The sequence below is a fragment of the Gopherus flavomarginatus genome, chromosome 1, assembly GCF_025201925.1.
Source record: "Gopherus flavomarginatus isolate rGopFla2 chromosome 1, rGopFla2.mat.asm, whole genome shotgun sequence".
NCBI lineage: Eukaryota > Metazoa > Chordata > Testudines > Testudinidae > Gopherus > Gopherus flavomarginatus.
Genome location: NC_066617.1, coordinates 249288451 through 249308829, shown reverse-complemented (window position 1 = coordinate 249308829; position 20379 = coordinate 249288451). Strand labels below are relative to the sequence as shown.

Below are 20379 nucleotides of genomic sequence, written 5' to 3'. Positions count from 1 at the left end.
ACCTCAAGATGTACAGCTTTAATACGACTAAGGTAGGCAGGCAGGCAGTTTGAACTGAGAATGAAGGTAAAAACATATGAAATTAAGTGCAACATTGCAATTTCTAGAATCCATGTCAGAAAGACATCAAGCTATCTTGGTAATAAGCCACTGGACTGTTTAGAAGCTTGGGATACCAATTCAGGGAAAAGAAAAAGTAGGTTTCCTAGAATTCAACCTTGACCACCACTTAGTGGACTATATCATGTTAATGTCAATGATTTAAAGTTTGGACACAGTCTTCTTCCCTTCATAAAACTAAACAAAACGTGTGACATTAAAAGGAAATAAAAAACTTACTGTAATTGGTACATCCTTTGTTCCTGAATTTAATAAATGTAGATTTAAAATTTTTGGCATGTCTGTTAAAAACAAATACAAATTAATTATCAGGTCATACTACTGTATAATCCATCATACAAAAAGCAATCTGTTCCAACCAGATTTCTGCACAAATTAAACACTATTCAATATGAAACTTTAAAAACAGTTCAACCAGTCAGAAATTGGTTATTTCAGAAGCAACATCACCCACTCTAAAAAAACAAAGCAACAAAGCCAAACAACAAAAACACAACACAACCACTAGTTCTGTCTTTTCATATTCACCATAGATGGATTTTTTCTTTTATCAAAGTTGCAAGTTATTACCATCTCACAAAACTGACACCGATATATTACTTTCTCTGACGCACATATTGAAGATTAACAGATTTTCTGTTCACATTTAATTTCTAACTATAAAAACACTTGTGCCAAGATTTCATAATCATGTAATTGACCAATATTTCAATGAATGAAGATTAAATCAGAACAGCAAATTTAATGAAATTAGAAAAGTAGTTTTTAACCTGTGGTCTGCGGACCCCTTAGGGTGCAGACTATGTGTAAGATTTCCAAAGGGGTCTACATGTTCTTTTGAAAAAAAAATTGAGGTGAACAAATGATTGAAAACCTCTAAATTAGAATATAGTCTAACATTTGTGTACAATGTTCCAAAACTCTTAAGTCACCTAAAAAACAAAAACCTCACTCAAAAGTTAAGGAAATAAGCCGTATGGACCTAGTTCTCAGAGTTAGGTGTGCGCAACTGTGTCAGCCTAATTTGTCCATGATACCATCAGTATTATAATTGTGCATACAAATTATTTGCATATAGCCACATATTTAACTGGTTATTTGCATGCACTGATAACATTTTTGCACATGAGCTTGGCATCTGCAATCACTTCCATCCATCTTGGAAAATCAGACCCAAGTTATTTTTTTGGTTTTAGTTTCATATTTTATCTGATAAGTATTTCTTTTTTTTTTTTACTACATTTTGGAATATTTATTATTAGGAGGAAAAGATCAGTTTTAAATGGCATTTTAAAAGTCATTTTCCTTTAATTACATTAAAAAAACCGCCTGTGAAGACAATCACAAATTGAGCTCAGCAGAGATAGGAGGATCTTTGGGGTTCACCATTCCCCTCCACAAATAATTTTCATTAATGGAGAGCTAGGAATTTTCTATGCATATTTTCTACAATCTTATTTTTTGGGGGTGAGATTTAATTTTTAAAACCTAGAATGAGAAACCCTAAGTACAATTTACCTTGTGTTCGTAGTGTACCAAAATCTAGCATTTCTGTTGATGAATAGATTCCTGGAGCTTTACAAAAAAGAAAAGGAAAACCATTAATATTTTCTTATTCTAGTATAGCAATATAAACTGAATATTTTGAATACTGCATTTTCCTACAAACCTGTTGTAACCTCTACTTCAACAGGAAGAATGATAAATTTTGTGTTGTCTGAGGCATTTGTTTTTATTCTAATGAAGGCTGTATGATTATCTGCTTCTCTTGAAGAAAAGCTGGCTCTCATCACTCCCTTTGTTTCATAGGGGGGAATTTCCTTTTGAAATAATCAGACACAAATAAGAATGCAGTAGCTCCAATAAGGCTGCAACAAACATATACTGTTAAAAAAAATTCAGAATATTTGGTGTCATTTTTATGCATAGACAATACTCTAAAAAGAATTAGCAGTATATTGGAGTGGATAATAATTGCATATTTATAAAAAAGAAAAGAAGGGCTAGCTAACAATCTACCGATAGCACAATACAAGATACATTCAGATTTCTGCGTCAGCATGTTTGGCCCGAGGAAAAGCGTGCCTGTAGTGAGGTGGTGTGGTTCCCCGCCACCCTGGAGAGGGACAAGCCTCTCAGGACACCCAAATGGGTGGAGCCCACCAATCCTGAGCCCGCCCCCAGAGGTCAAGGCCTAGGACAGGAAGTATGAAAGCCCAGCCCCAGAGCTTACTAGAGGAACAGCCGCTGGAGAGACCAGATGCCTGGTTGGTAGATCCCAGCAATCAGCTGCTGACCTGAAGACTAGCCTGATCTGCCAATGCCTGATGCCAACCAGAGCCCCGAGGGGCTGTCAAGCCTGCCCCGTGCAAGTTACCGAGAGGAGTTGCCAAGCCTGCCCTTTGCCAGTTACCCTGAGGAGCCCATGGTGCTTGACCCCTTGGAGGACACCGTCCAGACCCAGGTACCTATAAGGGGGACTTAGGAAGTAGCCCAGGGGCAGCCAACCCTAATCTGGCTGCAGCACTGCCAGAGCCTATGCCAGTGTGTTGTGGCCAGGATCCCCACTGACTCAGCAGCAGGCCTTCTGCTGCTGGTAAGGCTCCAGGCTGGGATGCAGTGGAGTGGGTGGGCCTGCGTCCCCCCTCTCCCAGGTCCTTCGGAGCCAAGAGTCTGGACTTGCTGTTTACCTGCCTTGCCTGTCTGAGAGCCTGAGCCATTGACTCTTTGCTGCCCCACCCTGACCCAGGGCCTGCTCATTATATAACAGTGAGCCCGTGACTCACTACTGCCTGCTGACAGGGAGTGAATAACTGTGATATGCCTCTCCTGCTGCCGCGGCGAGAGACTCCCACGGCCAGGCTAATTCCCTGTCACAACTTAAAGGAAGTAGTGAGGCAGTGTGGTTCCCCGCCGCCCCAGAGAGGGCCAAACCCCTCTACAGTGCCACATGCTGATCTCTAGCAATGCTACTGAGGGACTGAAAGTGGAGCCTTAGGAGGAGGTCCTCAGCCCTCTTCTGTTGGAGTGAAGGCTTAGGTTGCCTTGCAACAGAGTTTTTCTTGGGACTCTGAGAAGGGGCCAGAAGAAATTTTCAACGCTTATCAGAAAGACATACAGGCATAACTGGAATTTTGTTGTATTCACATTGGATGGAGTTCATATTTAAGAGGAGATTTTTAATAGCACAAATAATCACTTGAATACAGGGTAATACAAAAGCAACATACAATAAACTTACATTTCCATCATAACCAAATATAGGTTTATGCGTTTATTCAACACAACATGCAGGTTTTTTTCTCTTAGACAATGAAGAAATGTTTCTCCTTTAATAATAAAGGTTGTCAGCCACAGCAAAGAAAATTATAAGGTGATTTATACACTGTTTAATAGCCATAAACTCTGTGCACTGCAATCATACATTGCTAACATGTTGCATTTTGTATCTTAAAGATGTAGCTTTAAGCTGCTGAAATGTATTTTGGTTTCTCTATAGAACTTCCTACTGAAGGATAAAAGCCTCTGTCAGTCCCTTCTTCAAAAGGGCACCACTCATCTCAAAATAGAGGTAGAAAAGAAATGAAGGTAGAGTACACTTCTATAAAAAAGGTATTTCTGAAATTAATCAAGCCCAGAACTAGAATAGTGACAGTACACCCCTTCACTCATGGATGCATAAACTAAGGATGTACATTTGGAAGTTCTTCTTTGGGAATCTTTCACCCTGCAACAGTCATATACATAATTTGACATCCTATACATGACAATGGTCAAGTGGCATCGTGACCCCAAAATGAATCACTGTATATTTTTCTATTTTTCCCATTTCAGAAAAATACATAACATGAGTAGATACCTGCAATTAAATAAGTATCTGACCCAACTCTCATTGACTTCAATTTAATAATAATCATTTGTATGCTTATCTACTTTTTAAATGGTTGCTGAACAAGAACAAAAATCACCAGACCAAAATGAATATAGAACCTGTTAGAAAACATATTACCACTCACCCACAGTTTTTTTGTACCCCCTTGTTGACCTGTTGGAAGCTCTAGGTGGAGATCACCTCCACTTGAATACATTTCTACCACCTATGACAAAAAATAAATATTAAAAAGAACTTTCATTAGTTATGTGAAATTATAATCTAATCAACAGTGTAATGGACCAGCAAAGGCACAAGAGCACAGTCTGTTGGATCTATTCCAATTTTGATAAATTAGATTTTGCTGATTTCAGATAGTTACAGTGTTAAGCTTCAGGAAACAGGCACCTTCTACATCTATGTATGTCAGAATTTGTAGAGCATAAGGTGTCGCATTTACGGAAATCACATCATTGGAAGATTGGTTTTCTCTTCCAGGCACAGCTACCACTTCCAACATTACCTATGTCTGAATGTTAGAACACTTTTGCCCTCAGAAGATATTTCTGTAAATTTTAAAAAGAAGCCATCCACACAATGAGGTAGTTTAGGACAAGTTACATCTATTTTATTTATTTATTTAACTTCAGTAGAGGAAAATAAATTTGGTTTTAGTTTCAGTACTTTCAGACTTCCAATACTTTTGGCAGTCTTTGACAAATAAACAGTCATTTTTAAGGAAACTTTTTCCCTTTCTTTTTTATTAATGTTTTAGAATTGACATTTTTCATCCATAAATCTCAACACTTTACAAAAAAGTGGTTAAGAATGATTACACTCCATTTTACAGTTGAACACATGCATAGAGAAGTTAAGTAACTTGTCTGTGTTCAAACAATGAATCACTTTCCTTAATTCTCTGCTTTGAAAATATACTGCATTCTGCTTGCATCAATGTTTTTCCTTAATTACCAGCGAAGGCAAAGATTAAGCACATATACTAACTTCTAAAGTGGCTTGTCAAGTTTAATTTTTTACATGAGTATTATGAAAAGTGCTTTTAAATTGGCTACTTTTTGATTCTCTCTTTAGAGAGTAGTTTCACATAAGAAAGCCAAATCATGCAAACTTCTATTCAATTTTCTGCCTGTGAGCAATCCCAATGATTCTAGTGGGACTTGCATGTAAAGTGTTTATAATTTGTAAGATTTGGCCCTAAATTTACATACCTGTTTATTTGTAATTCTGTACAATTCTTTGAACACAGCTTCTCAAAATATTAAATTAGACAATCAAGTCATCAAAATCAGTTACGAGTGTTTTCTCCTTTAGTGCATTTTAAACAGAGCACACAGTGCTCAAAATACCAGAAAAGGAGTTTTGAAAAGCGGGGTGGGAAGGGGAAAGAGAGGGAAGCATTCTTAAACAAAAACACTTTTTTAATGCAATTTCAAAGCAAACAGTGAACAAATTTCAGTGAACACTGTAAAAAATAAACACACACATGAAACTGGCACCTGATGCTCACCTGCAAAGGTTCACTGTGGGGATTATGTATATTTATTATTGGAGAAAAACTGCTATTTACAGGAACTCTTGCCCCAATAAAAGGGCGCAACCGATAAGGGTTCGGGACTCCAACACCAAACACCTGTTTCAAACCAGAGAAAAAAGTCTTAGTTTCTGCAACTAGTATTGTATCTACAAAATGTGTCAATTTTAGGGAACAGACTCAGCAATTTTTCAAATAAATGCCATCAATTTAAAGTGTGCTCTAACTCTGAAAATTAATTTTAAAAAGACATCATGGAAATCCTTGTTTATTTCAGATCAAGCTGACTCAGTGTACAACCAAAAGTATGATTTCTATATCTGCCACCTCTGCTAACAACTGACACACAAACACAAAACATTGAGAGTGACAAAAGTCAGGTCAGATTGTTGATCTCTCTGGTCCGATATTTTTTCTGAGTGGTCAGTACCAGATGTTTCACAAAGGTGAAACATCTCATAACAGACAGTTACAGCATAGCTGTAATTTCTTCCTAAACATCTAAACTTCCTCTCTGTTCTATATAAATTCTAATGTCACGCTCATGGTCATAGTATCTGAGCAGCAGGCTAACAAGCAGAAACATGGGTATTTCTCTATATTTTTCTATCCTATCCATTTTAGCTACAAATGTTCTCATTATCCACACAGCTAATTTATTTATTTATTTTTTGAAATTATGATAACCTCTTCACTTGAATTATATTTAGTGGAAATGAGTTCCACAGATTAACTGCACAGTGAATACAAAAAATGTCCTTTAATCAGTTTTAAAATTTCTGTCTTTCAATTTCACTGTATCCTCCCTTGCCCTAGTACTATAAGAAAATACACTGAGCACTTTAACCTACATCCACCTTGCCTGCTTTATTCTTCTCCTCTCTGACACTTTACTGTGCGACTTTGGACTAGAACCAAACTTTAAAATCTAGCATATGAATTATTATATTAAGTTGGCCCATTGGGCATCTAGTAAACAACAGCAGCAAAATTACTGGCATATAACTTCTGCAGTTACTTTTAAAAAAATATATTGCTAGGGAATTCAGTACAGATTTTCAAAAACTGGTTTAGTAACCAGCTCACAGAATCTACTTGCCCACCACCATTTCTCCTTCCCACTCATTTCTCATATGCCTAACAGCATTGGTAGATTTACTACTGGCAAGTACTTCATTTACTAATTATTTGAATCAACTTACAAGTGACCTAGAAGTTGACATCTCTATCACATTGCCAACCTTTTGAATAATTCCATCCTCCTAACTTAACACTAAGACATCCACATTATATTTGGAGGAACCTTTGGCTTTCCCTAGTACATACAAGATATACGAAGAATACCTACCCTTACATGGAAGTTATTTAATATCTTATTTGGATACCCTTATTCTCACTGAACAGCATCCACAATATGAGTTAGGGGGTCAGATTCTTGCCCTTAATTGATAAGCTTTCTGCACAACACCAAAGGAAAGCATTCTGTCAAAAATGTTGCTCCAGTCAGGAATAGACACAAACTTGTGGTAACAATGGGCAAGCTACTGCATAATTTTGTCTTCAGGGAACTTTTCTGACAAGATGCTCAGTATTAGGTTTTGATAGGGGGATTTACATATAACAATTTGTCAGAATAATGGTGTTTAAAGGTATTAATGCTCTCAGTCTGGCAACAAATTCTGTGGCACTTTTCTCCATTTCTTGGCACCTCCCTAGCTGGCTAAACAACACTTTTTATACCTGCCACTAAACATATTCACAAAAGATATTTACAGACCTATATGGTTATCTATTTTAAGAATGTTAAAAAGATTATTCTCCCATTTCTTCTCTTACCTGGTAAGTAAATACCCCATGATTGGAAGTGTTAATAAATAAAGTGTTCTCTACATTCCCAACTACTCTTGCAAGGAAAACTACATCAAAAGATGTGTTCCCTCCTGGAAGAATTTTCTGAAAAATAAAAGCAATGAGAAAAGAAGAATATTTAGGGAGGACTTTACACCTTTCAAATAAACAATGTTGCATGTTGTAGTCAAGAATCCTCTCCAGTGTATTTCATGGCAAACTTGACCTATATTCTATGGAAAGGATTCTGCAGCAGACTAGAAATTCTCTGGCAGCTTCACATAAAGGAAAAGAGGTTTTAAACTCAGTTAAATGTGAATATGAATAATATAATTAATACATTACATGTTTAATTTGAAATTATGATTAAAATTTACACTACACCTTATGTTTTTATGTTCAATATCCTTCAGAAACTTTGTACTGATAACTTATAGCTGCATAACAAATATTGGTGTGAATAAATTAGCAATTATGGCAGAACTCTTGGATGCACAGAAGGTTGTTAAGAGATTATGCTTTTGGGGGCAGGAACCATAACAACATGTGTGTTTGTATAGCACCTTAAGATGCTACCCAAAATAAAAAAAAAATGAATATTTCTGTTAAAGTTATTAGCAGTTAAAACGTTCTGACATTTAATGACATCAAGTTTCAGCATTAACACTCGTGGATATGAATGAGGCCATTTACTCCTGCGTTAGAATTACTGTTTCAGACAGCCTTATACCTCAGGAAGATATCATTACATTGTTTTACACTTCATTAATGTTTTTAAAGTTTTCTTTGTAACTATACAGGCTAGAAACTCTATTTTATTTTTAAATGCAGCTCAGATCCTGGAGTATAGTTCTGGCACAAAGAGAGGAATCTGAAGGAAAGTCAGCAACCACAGAATGGCACAGTAAGCGGGGCTTTGACTAAATGAGTTAATACATTTCTAATATCAGTCATATTTTCTCTTCACTGTAATTTGTTTTCTTCAAATCAGTTTAAGATCGCCACAATGAAAGCTATATAGTTCAAAGAATGTTTAGCTGAAACTGCACATTTAAAACATTAGCAAAAAAGTTAGAGGAACAAAGCAATATTTAAGCTATTGTATACTTAGTTAGAAATAATTAATATATTCCTATGGGTTTCTAACAGCATAATCTAAAATGTTACTGAAATTTCTTAAAGATTTTAGTTTGAAAACAGTCAATTTCATAAGGAGAAAATACTATGCATCACCTATTCATTCTACCTTTACATAGGCAAAAGGAATTTGAATCTCAGTGTCCACATAGTTGTATGACACTGCAAACTTCAACCTTAAATCAGGACCTTAAATCCTGATGAGTATTCAACACTTAGAACCAAAACATTCCATAATATTAAAGATTACAGTACAGGGTTTGGGCACTGATTATCAAAAGGCACTCTTTTATTATCCAGTTTTGCCACTTTGGTGGTGAAACACCAGTGCATCAACTCTCACCACGCATCACTTCACTGACTTATTAAAATTTCAAAAAGTGTCAGTGTTCATTATCTTTAAATGGAGAAAAAGTAAAATCTATTCCCACTTTTCCTTCTTTCCTCTTCATCTCATCCATCACTTATAAGAAACAGCAATAAAACATTTGTTTTGAAAAACTCACATTAAACATTAAATATGCTAAGTTTTTTTTTCATCTTTCTGTCCAAACTATGTTAATTCTGCATTGTGATATTTTTATACGTTTTTAAATGGAAGGAATTTCTACAAAATTTAAGGGGGGGGAGGAAATGGTAAACCAATCTTGACAGTGTCCTTTAAATAATAAAAATGAATTGCCATTTCACTGACAAATGAAGCAAGACAAATGAGAAATTTATTTGGCCAGATAAAGACTGGAATTAACCATTGGTAAATTCAGGATAATGAACCGTTTTCCTACCACATCCTCAAATCTCACTCATATTCAAAGCTATTTGATAAAGTAAATTTTTAAAAATTATTTTTTTCTAAACCTTGATTTATTGACTATTAAAATATCATAATTCTCAACACTGAGAAAGGACATCTCATGGTTAAGGACCCAAAAGCTGTTAGTTTTCTCAACACAACTAGACAAAAAAACGAAATGCACACAGGTGCTGGCCCTCTTCAGATTTCTTGATTGAGAGCTCAATGCCTGTCTCATTTGCTTCACGGGCCTTGGAAAAAACTGCTCTGATGGGTTAGTAACAAGTACAACCCCCTGTAAATTTGTCATACTAAAGGCAACACATGTACAATCAGCAGAGCTTCGAGACATCCACTCTATCAAGAGTACTGTACATAAGGTTTACAAGAGGCAGAAAGGTTTAACTAAAATTAATCAGATTCTTTGTAATGTTAAATCCAAAGAATGAAGTAAACATATTAAGGTATTTCTGATCTCAGTGTGACAGTTCAAATCTCACTGTTCAATTTGGCTTGTATCTGTTATAGCAATATGTTGGCTCTATATGTATTTTCTATTAATTTTAATTTTCTAAACTGCGTTCAGCTAAGAAACAAAATTCCCAATGTGAAGTGTTCATTAACCATGCTAATAGCAGCTGCTTCAAGAAAAATGCAAGCTCAAAGAGCACAAAGGGAACTGAAGACCCTTTGAAAGATCCTTAAGGTATATCAGAAACTTTTGGGCTACTTGTTTTTTGGAAAGATTTTTTTTTTCCTTCAAATGCACAGCATTTCTGTATCCATCTTAAAGGACTCACCTCTTGGACAGATTCAAAGACTTCTTTTGAAATGGGTGAAAGTATGGATCTGTACCCTTTCAAAATTAAGCAAACTGAAAGATGCTTCTGAGACCTGTACTGAACATCTAAGCAAATAGGTTAGAACTTTAAAATACAACTGTACTTGTGGACTGATATCTGATTAAAGGATACAGTAATGTATGACTTATAAAAACACCACATGGATTCAGAGCTTCACTGGATTACAAGAGAAGGAATGGAACTAGACACAGTTTGTGATTCAGAGGGACCGATTATTCTCTGAAAGTGATTCACATTATTGACAATTTAACAATGGATCTCCCCCAGCTGCTCCTCTAGTGATATTTAAAGCAGTTTGGCTGCTAGTGTAAACAGGAAGAAATTGTTTTCAGCATCTCCACAGAAGCATCCTAGAGGCATAGTATGATATAGGTTCTGTTAGAGTTTTAAACTATTGGATCCCGTCTACATTACCAACCAAACTGTACTGACATCAGTTGACACAGATCTAGAAGGAACCAGTTGACAACCATTGTCAGTAAAAGGTTACTGTCCTAATTTAGACAAACCATGGGGGGTGGGGGAGGGGAGGAGGAGGGAGCCTCAGACAGCAACTAGCTGACACAGGATTTCCTAAAAGGTAAGACTTAGCTAGTATTCTCTGTAACTAACCTTAGAGCACAGCTGGCTACATTTTTCATAATCTTAATCTAGTTGTGTCTGCGTATTTACTGTTTCCAATTTTCTCCCTTATGATAAACGCATTTAAAAACCCCACACATTCCTGGAATTGGATGCAGAAACTATTACCACAAAAAAATCTGCTGATAGGTACCAAAAGAGTAAACTGACTGACATTAAAGGAAGCAGGAATGATCTAGTGAGCTTAAGGATCAGGTTAAGGCAGAGGAGTTTCAGTTGCTCCCTGCAAAAATACTTGTCTTAGTTTAACGAGTCCTAAGGATTTCAATGCAGGTTCCTTTCATGGCAAAATTAGTAAGACTTTACTGGAAAGAAATGTTTAGAATGTAAAGGAAAGTGGTATACAAACAATCAATGGTGCAAGTAGGACGGTACAGGCCGGTATGCCGTACCAGTAAGATATTTATAGCCAGTACACCATACCAGAAAGACATGGGAGGAGCAGAATGTGGGGCTGTGTTCTCTGGCGCGGCTGTACCACCCCCAGCCCTTCCATGCAGCTGCGTCTCCTGGCTGGGATCTGTACAGCAGCCCTACCAGAGGACTGGGCTGGTGGTGGTACAGCCATTCCAGGGCTGAACCACAGGGCTCTCCTGGGAACTGCAGCAGCGAAAGGAGCAGGGAACCGCAGCGATAAAGGAGCAGAACGCCAGCAGCTCCCCTGGAGTGGCTGTACTGTTCCCCTATCCCAGCCCCACCCCACGCCCTGTCCTCCGGCAAGGCTGTACAGACCCCAGACAGGACTCAGGAGACGCATCTGCATGGAAGGACTCAGGGGAAGTACCGCCATGCCAGAGGAGTTGCCAGTGTGGGGCTGTCCAGCGCCCCACGTTCTGCTCCATTCACCGCTGTGGTTCCAGAGAGCCCTGCAGTTCAGAAGTCTCCAACACAGCAAAAAGATGACAGAGCCTCCCTTGCTCCCCCCAGGTAACATGAGATGGATCTTGGGGAGGGGATGGGGCCCCAGGCTGGGGCAAGGAGGAGTCATGTCTAGAAGTCACATGCACCCACCCTGTTTCCCTTCCATGAGTGCAGCGTACTGATAAGAAATGAATTCTACTTGCATCACTGCAAAAATGGTTAGTATACTGTACTATAACTAAAACCAAACCACCACCCTAAACTCTGTTATTCCGAGACCTAGGCCTCGTCTACACTACGCGTTTATACCGAATTTACCAGCGTTAAACTGATTTAACCCTGCACCCGTCCACACAACGAAGCCCTTTATATCGATATAAAAGGCTCTTAAAACCGATTTCTGTACTCCTCCTTGACGAGGGGAGTAGCGCTGAAATCGTTATTGCCATGTCAGATTAGGGTTAGTGTGGCCGCAATTCGACGGTATTGGCCTCCAGGCGGTATCCCACAGCGCACCATTGTGACCGCTCTGGAAAGCAATCTGAACTCTGATGCACTGGCCAGGTAGACAGGAAAAGCCCCGCGAACTTTTGAATTTAATTTCCTGCTTGCCCAGCGTGGAGCACTGATCAGCACGGGTGGCCATGCAGTCCCAAATCCAAAAAGAGCTCCAGCATGGACCGTACGGGAGATACTGGATCTGATCACTGTATGGGGAGACAAATCTGTTCTATCAGGAGCTCCATTCCAGAAGACGAAATGCCAAAGCATTTGAAAAAATCTCCAGGCTACGATAGACAGAGGCCACAGCAGGGACTCAACACAGTGACACGTGACAAGCGTAACGGAAAGCCAAAGAATCAAATGACGCTCATGGAGAGGGGACTGAGGACTCAAGCTATCCCACAGTTCCCACAGTCTCCGAAAAGCATTTGCATTCTTGGCTGAGCTCCCAGTGCCTGAAGGGTCAAAAACATTGTCGCCAGTGTTTCAGGGAATATGTCGTCAATTTACCCCCCTCCCACCCTCAAAGAAAAGGGAAAAAAAATTGTTTCTTGCCTCTTTCCAATGTCACCGTATGTCTACTGTATGCTGCTGGTAGACGGGGTGCTGCAGCGCTAAACAGCAGCATTCCCTCCCCTTCCCTCCCCGGTGGCAGACAGTACGATACAAAATGACTGATCGCAATCCTCGTCATCATCCTGTGAGTGCTCCTGGCTGGCCTCGGTGAGGTCGGCCGGAGGCGCCTGGGCAAAAATGGGAGTGACTCCTGGTCATTCCCTTCTTTAAGCTTTGTCTCCTGGAGATTCAGTCCTGGCAGATGGTGCAATAGGGGTGGTAACCATCCTCATCATAGCAGCTGGAGGCTGAGCTCCTCTCCCCCACCTCCTTTCATGTCTAATGGAGATTCTGGACTATCACAGCAGCGGAAAGCTGTGCTCCTCTCCCCCCCACACCCATTAATGAATAATAGAGATGTCCTGCCTGGAATATCATAGCAGCAGAAGGCTGCCTCCCCCTCATTTTATCTCACTAAAAAGTCAGTGTTTCTTATTCATGCATTCTTTATTACTTCATCACAGAAATGGGGGGACACTGCCACGGTAGCCCAGGAGGGGTGTGTGAGGAGGGAAACAACAGGTGGGGTTGTTGCAGGGGCACCCCCTAGAATGGCATGCAGCTCATCATTTCTGCAGGATATCTTGGGCTCTGAGCCGGAGTGACTGTGCTCTCTGGTTCTCTAGGAGACTTGCCCCATATTCTAGGAAGGATTCACTCTATTTTTAGACAAAACATAAACAAGGGAATGACCTGTGAAATCATTCCCATTTTTGTCCATGCGCCCCCAGCCAACCTCAGCGAGGCCAGCCAGGAGCACCCACGACAGCAGCAGATGGTACAATATGACTGGTAACCGTCATTGCCAATTTCCAAAGCAGCAGATGGTGCAATAGGGCTGGTAACTGTCTCTGCTACCTTGCAAAGGAAAATGAATGCTGCTGTGTAGCACTGCAGTACCGCCTCTGTCAGCAGCATCCAGTATACATACAGTGAGAGTGAAAACAGGCTAAACAGGCTCCATGGTTGCCATGCTATGGCGTCTGCCAGGACAATCCAGAGAAAAAGGGCGCAAAATGATTGTCTACTATTGCTTTCATGGAGGAAGGATTGAGTGACGACATTTACCCAGAATCACCCGCGACACTGTTTTTGCTCCATCATGCATTGTGATCTCAACCCAGAATTCCAATGGGCAAGGGAGACTGCGGGAACTATGGGATAGCTACCCACAATGCAACGCTCTGGAAATCAACGCTAGCCTCGGTACATGGACGCACACCACCGAATTAACATGCTTAGTGTGGCCGCATGCACTCGACTTAAAACAGATTGTATTAAAAAATGGTTTATGTAAAATTGGAATAATCCCGTAGTGTAGACATACCCCTATGCTAGAAAGTTACTCTGCTCTAAACAGGATTAGACTGACAGTAGTAAAAACATCTGCACACAGCCTAAACTAAGCATAAATCACTGTTACAACTAGTGTTGAGAAACAGCCTAGAAATTTTGAAGTGCATTGCTACATGTACCCTACATCTCAGCTTCTTCTCTGGCCAACTTAATAATATTCACTGATGAACACAGGAAAAGCAGCTTCCTAGGGTCCTCCAATTGAAGTGAAGGTTGTTGTGACATAGCTTGGCAACCTTTGGGAAGAAAAACCAGGATTCATAAAGGAAAGCGTGCAAGTCACAACTGCAGTCAGGCCTGGATATTTAATTGCTGAAAATACCTTTAGAAATTAAAAGTTGTTTGATCAGTCTTGGTAAAGATCAAAAGAACTGAAGAATCGATAAAGTTTTAGATATCCACCAGAAATTTTGTTTAAAGCAAGAGCTACTCATTACAAAGAGAAACAAGTTTTTACAATCGTAAGAAAAACACGATAACTTTAATAAGCAGAGTAACTCACCCCATTTTGAAAGAATGATGCATGAAAATGTGATGTTGTAGCAGATATTGATACTAATATAATAGTTTCTTCTGAACTAGGGTTATGTAGATAAACTTTTTCCATTTTTGGCATCCCAACGGGCCTGTCAAAAGACAAGAGAAAGAATATAAAAGTCTATTCAGAATGTTTTTACTGTGTTTTATTAGATAGAATTATTATTAGGTTTCATATCACAGAAGACTGGACAAGAAATACAAATTTAAATAAAGCAGTGAAAAGAATTCCCATACGCAAGTCCTCATTAAAAGCATTATGAAGCAATACTTAAGTCTCACCTGGAAATAAGAAAAGCAACACCTTCTTACAAACTTGCTCTTGTTCTGTAGTTTAATTATTTATTTTATTTGATTATACACTTTTCTGTGGTGCTTGTAGTGGTATCTGGACACACCCTAAACCAGGGGCGGCCAACCTGAGCCTGAGAAGGAGCCAGAATTTACTAATGTACATTGCCAAAGAGCCACAGTAATATGTCAGCAGTTCCCTCCCCGACCCTTCAGCTCTCCCCACCCCGATCCCAGCACCTCCCACCCACTGGCAGCCCCGCTGATCAGCACCTTCCCCTCCCTTCCCGCACTTTCCGATCAACTAGTTCGTAGTGTGCAGGAGGCGGGGGGTGGGGGGGGAGGAATGAGGGCTGGGCAGGTCCAGGGGTTGAGAAGTGAGCACCCCCCGGCACATTGGAAAGTTGGCACCTGTAGCTCCAAGCCCTGGAGTCGGAGCCTACACAAGGAGCCACATATTAACTTCTGAAGAGCCGCATGTGTCTCTGAAGCCCCAGGGGTTGGCAACTCCTGCCCTAAACATTAAGAATTTAACCTAAGCATCTCTGTGAAGTAAAGTAATATCACTGTTTTATAGATGAAACTGAGACAAAGCCATCATTCCTTTCTTGTATAAGTTTGTAACATCAAAGCAACTTAAAAAAAAAAGGGAACGCACAACACCAATCCACAACTCTCAAATGCTGAAATTATTTTCATCAGATCTTCACGAGCAGCCCTATCTGGGTCCTGTGTTTCCTATCCATTTACTATAAAGAAAATGTACTGTATTTTAGAAGCATACAAATATATACATCACTTTTGATTCAGTATTATAATATAATCTAATATTCTTATTTGAATGTTACATCTCTAGGACAACATAGAAAAGGTTCTTAAAATACACTTCAGGTAACCAAATCAGGCTATCAGTGCAGAAAGCTCTAGAGAGCAGTGAAACTACAAAATCCATTCACTTGACAAAAACGATGAACAAACAGCAAGCTTTTCAGTAACAGTAAAATCAAACAGATAATTTGTTCTACGAAGTTTTTTTACTCACTCCTTTTATTAAAGCACATATATACTGACAAAACAAGACATGCTTTGATTTCATGATTGCTTTTCAGACTTCAATGTGTCTGAAGAAATTTGTTTTATACTTCATAAAACATACCTTTCACATAAACCATTCTGGGATTAATGTGTATGTAACCAACAAGTTTACTCCAAGTTAGTCTCTGAAAGTTACCGTCAGCTCATGTGTGTACTTGCTCCCTAAAACTGTAGTCTGTCTATTCAAATAGCGTACACTTTCATTACAGTAGATACCATAGAGCAATTCCAGTAAATAGTTTTATACAAATCAAAAGGGTTGAAGATCCTTGCAACTTAAGTTTTGGCTAGTTACCAGTTTACTTAACAAATGCTAGTGTAATTATGCAATTGTTTCTATAACATTTCATTTCAGGTTCCAAATGTGAAGCAGAATAATTTTGCTGACTGTCAAGCAGGCGTTTGACAGATACCTGAGTGATAATAATCAACCTGCATCACAATTAACTGATCATTTAGGTAACTGGAAAATGCTTCCTGTTTATGAAGTAAAACTGTGCTAAGCATCCTGAAGCTAAAGGCCAAGGTGTTATTGGTTGATCACAGGATGACTATGAGCCGCCAATGTGATATGGCCGTTAAAAAAAGCTAATGCAGTCTTGGGATGCATCAGGCGAGGTATTTCCAGTAAAGATAAGGTGGTGTTAGTACCATTATATAAGGCACTGGTGAGACCTCATCTGGAATAGTGTGTGCAGTTCTGGTCTCCCATGTTTAGGAAGGATGAATTCAAACTGGAACAGGTACAGAGAAGGGTTACTAGGATGATCCGAGGAATGGAAAAAAGACGGTTACTCACCTTTGTAACTGTTGTTCTTCGAGATGTGTTGCTCATATCCATTCCAGTCAGGCGCACACCTATCCATTCCAGTTAGGTGTGCGCGCGCGCCGCGTGCATGTTAATCGGAAGATTTTTACTCTAGCAACCCCCAGTGGATCAGCTGGGTCGCCCCCTGGAGTGGCGCCGCCATGGCGCCAGATATATACCCCTGCCGACCTGACCGCTCCTCAATTCTTTCTTGCCGGTTACTCTGACAGTGGGGAAGGAGGGCGGGTTTGGAATGGATATGAGCAACACATCTCGAAGAACAAACAGTTACAAAGGTAATTGTCTTTTCTTCTTTGAGTGCTTGCTCATATCCATTCCAGTCAGGTGATTCCCAAGCCTCACCTAGGCAGTGGGGTCAGAGTGAGATGTCGCAGAGTGTAACACCGCAGAGCCAAAGGCTGCATCATCCCTGGACTGCTGAACCAGGGCATAGTGAGAGGCAAAGGTATGGACCGAGGACCAGGTAGCTGCGCGACATATCTCGTGAATCGGCACGTGAGCCAGGAAAGCAGCAGATGAGGCTTGAGCCCTGGTAGAGTGGGCCGTGAGGTGGCTCAACGGAACATGAGCCAAGTCATAACAGGCGCAGATCCACGATATCACCCAGGATGAAATCCTCTGTGAAGAAACGGGTAGGCCCTTCATACGCTCTGCCACTGCGATGAAGAGTTGGGGGGTTCTGCAGAAGGGCTTTGTCCACTCTATATAAAAAGCGAGTGTTCTACGGACGTCTAGGGAGTGCAGCTGTTGCTCCCTGCACGATGAATGTGGCTTCGGGAAGAAGACGGGAAGGAAGATCTCCTGGTTAACATGGAAGGCCGATACCACTTTGGGGAGAAAGGCCGGGTGTGGTCGCAACTGCACTTTGTTCTTGTGGAACACAGTATATGGAGGGTCCGCCGTGAGAGCCCGGAGCTCGGAAACTCGTCTTGCCGATGTGATGGCCACAAGGAAAGCGGTTTTCCAGGACAGGTAGAGAAGGGAGCAAGTTGCTAATGGCTCGAATGGGGCCGACATAAGTCTGGTAAGAACCAGGCTGAGGTCCCAGGTTGGGGCAGGGCGCCGTACCTGGGAGTATAGCTGCTCCAAGCCCTTGAGGAATCTTGATACCATAGGATGTGAAAACACTGAGCGACCATTCTCCCCGGGTGGAAGGTAGAGATGGCAGCCAAGTGCACCCTCAAAGATGATGATACCGTTAGGCCCTGTTGTTTAAGGGACCAGAGGTAGTCCAAGATGGTGGGGATGGAGACCTCGGTGGGAAGAACGTTGTGTTCTCCACACCAGCATGAGAAACGCTTCCTCTTGGCCAGATATGTTGCTCTAGTGGAAGGTTTTCTGCTACCCAAGAGTACTTGTTGCACTGGGGCTGAGCAACGCATCTCAGACTGGGTCAACCACTCAGGAGCCATGCCGTGAGATGGAGGGACTGTAGGTCTGGGTGATGCAGTTTGCCGTGGTCCTGAGTTATCAGGTCCAGGTGGAGAGGTAGTGGGTTAGGGTCGGCTATTGACAGGTCTAGCAACATGGTGTACCAGTGCTGCCTGGGCCACGCTGGAGCGATCATGATCAAGCGGGCTCTGTCCCTGCATACTTTCAGCAGGACCTTGTGGACGAGCGGGAACAGTGGAAAAGCATATAGCAGGTGAGTCGTCCCCGGTATCAGGAAGGCATCCGCTATCGAACCCTGTGAGAGGCCTTGAAAGGAACAGAACATCTGGCATTTCCTGTTCTTGCGGGACGCGAAGAGGTCTACATGGGGAAATCCCCACTTCCGGAAGACCAAAAGAATAACGTCTGGGCGAAGTGACCACTCGTGAGAAAGGAAGGATCTGCTGAGGCGATCCGCCAGAGTGTTCCGAACCCCTGGGAGAAAGGACGCTATGAGGTCTATAGAGTGGGCTATACAAAAAATCCCAGAATTGAATGGCTTCCTGACAAAGGGTCGAGGACCTTGTCTCGCCCTGCTTGTTTATATAGTATATGGCTGTTGTGTTGTCGGTGAATATTGACACACAACGGCCTTGCAAGTGCTGTTGGAATGCCTGGCAAGCAAGGCGGACTGCTCTCAGCTCCCGGACATTGATGTGCCCGGCCAGTTCCTGAGATGACCAAAGGCCTTGCGTGCGTAGATGCCTGAGGTGAGCACCCCAGCCGAGAGATGATGCGTCTGTCATCAGGGACGCAGAGGGCTGGGGTGGATGGAACGGCAGCCCTGCACACACCAGGGTGGGGGTCAGCCACCAGTCAAAGGAGCCTAGGATGCTCGGGGGAATGGTGACGACCATGTCTATGGCATCCCTGCCTGGTCGGTACACTGAGTTGAGCCACAATTGGAGGGGACGGAGGTGCAGTCTGGCGTATTTCGTCACAAACGTGCAGGCCACCATGTGACCCAGGAGACCTAGGCAAGTGTGAACTGAAGTCAAGGGAGCAGCTTGCAGACTCTGGATGATGGCCACCATTGCCTGGAACCAGGGCAGCGGTAAGCAAGCTCTGGCGAGGATGGAGTCCAGGGTGGTGCCAATGAAGTCTATCCTCTGAGTGGGAATCAGAGTGGACTTTTCCGCATTGATCATTAGGCTTAGATGTAGGAAAAGGTCTTTGACAATGCGGACGTGATGGATCACTTGTGCCTCAGAGGTCCCTCGGATGAGCCAGTCTAGATACGGAAAAACGTGTATCCAACGGCAGCGGAGGTGGGCGGCGACTACAGCCATGCATTTCGTAAATACTCTTGGGGCTGTAGAGAGGCCGAACGGTAGGACCGCAAACGGAAAACGTTGGCGCTTGACTACGAACCAGAGGAACCTCCTGTGAGGAGGGTAGATGGCTATGTGAAAATATGCATCTTTCACGTCGAGGGCGGCATACCAGTCTCCGGGATCCAGGGATGGGATGATGGTCCCCAGGGATACCATACAGAACTTCAACTTTATCATGTATCTGTTGAGTTCCCGCAGATCCAGGATAGGTCTGAGACCCCCCTTTGCCTTGGGGATTAGGAAGTAGCGCGAGTAAAATCCTGTGCCCCATTGGTGTTCCGGTACCTCCTCTATGGCTCCTTTGGCAAGGAGCGTCTGCACCTCCTGGAGGAGGAGCTGCTCATGAGATGGGTCCCTGAAGAGGGACGAGGAAGGGGGGCGGAAGGGGAGGCATGAAATAAATTGGAGGTGGTACCCTAATTCCAGCATGCGTAAGATTCAGCGATCTGTCGTTAGCTGGGACCACACAGGGAGGAAAAGGGAGAGGCGGTTGGAGAAAGGAGGGAACGGATCCTTTGACGATACTGGTATGACGCCCTCGGACGCACCTTCAAAAGGAGGGTTTTAGCCCTGTGGAAGGTTTGGAGGGACCTTGGTTCTGGCCCTCTTGGTTGCCTGACTGCCTCCGGCGACCGGTTCTACCCCGCCTTCTAGCAAAGTCCTGTCTGTCTGGGCTGAGGGTAAGAGCAGTGTGGCTGGG

The 20379-nt window shown here is 41.8% G+C and overlaps 1 protein-coding gene across 2 annotated transcripts in view; it reads right to left on the bottom strand.

Annotated features, from left to right (window-relative positions):
- TMEM131 (transmembrane protein 131) overlaps positions 1-20379 on the bottom strand; it is a 177336-nt gene that overhangs the window by 65022 nt on the left and 91935 nt on the right. For both annotated transcript variants that reach the window (XM_050931968.1, XM_050931969.1), the window contains exons 5-11: positions 14665-14788; positions 7380-7496; positions 5520-5642; positions 4137-4217; positions 1790-1940; positions 1639-1695; positions 340-401 (exon numbers count right to left, since the gene is read on the bottom strand). In XM_050931968.1, the coding sequence (XP_050787925.1) occupies positions 340-401; positions 1639-1695; positions 1790-1940; positions 4137-4217; positions 5520-5642; positions 7380-7496; positions 14665-14788 (715 nt within the window). The remainder of the gene's footprint in view (positions 1-339; positions 402-1638; positions 1696-1789; positions 1941-4136; positions 4218-5519; positions 5643-7379; positions 7497-14664; positions 14789-20379) is intronic.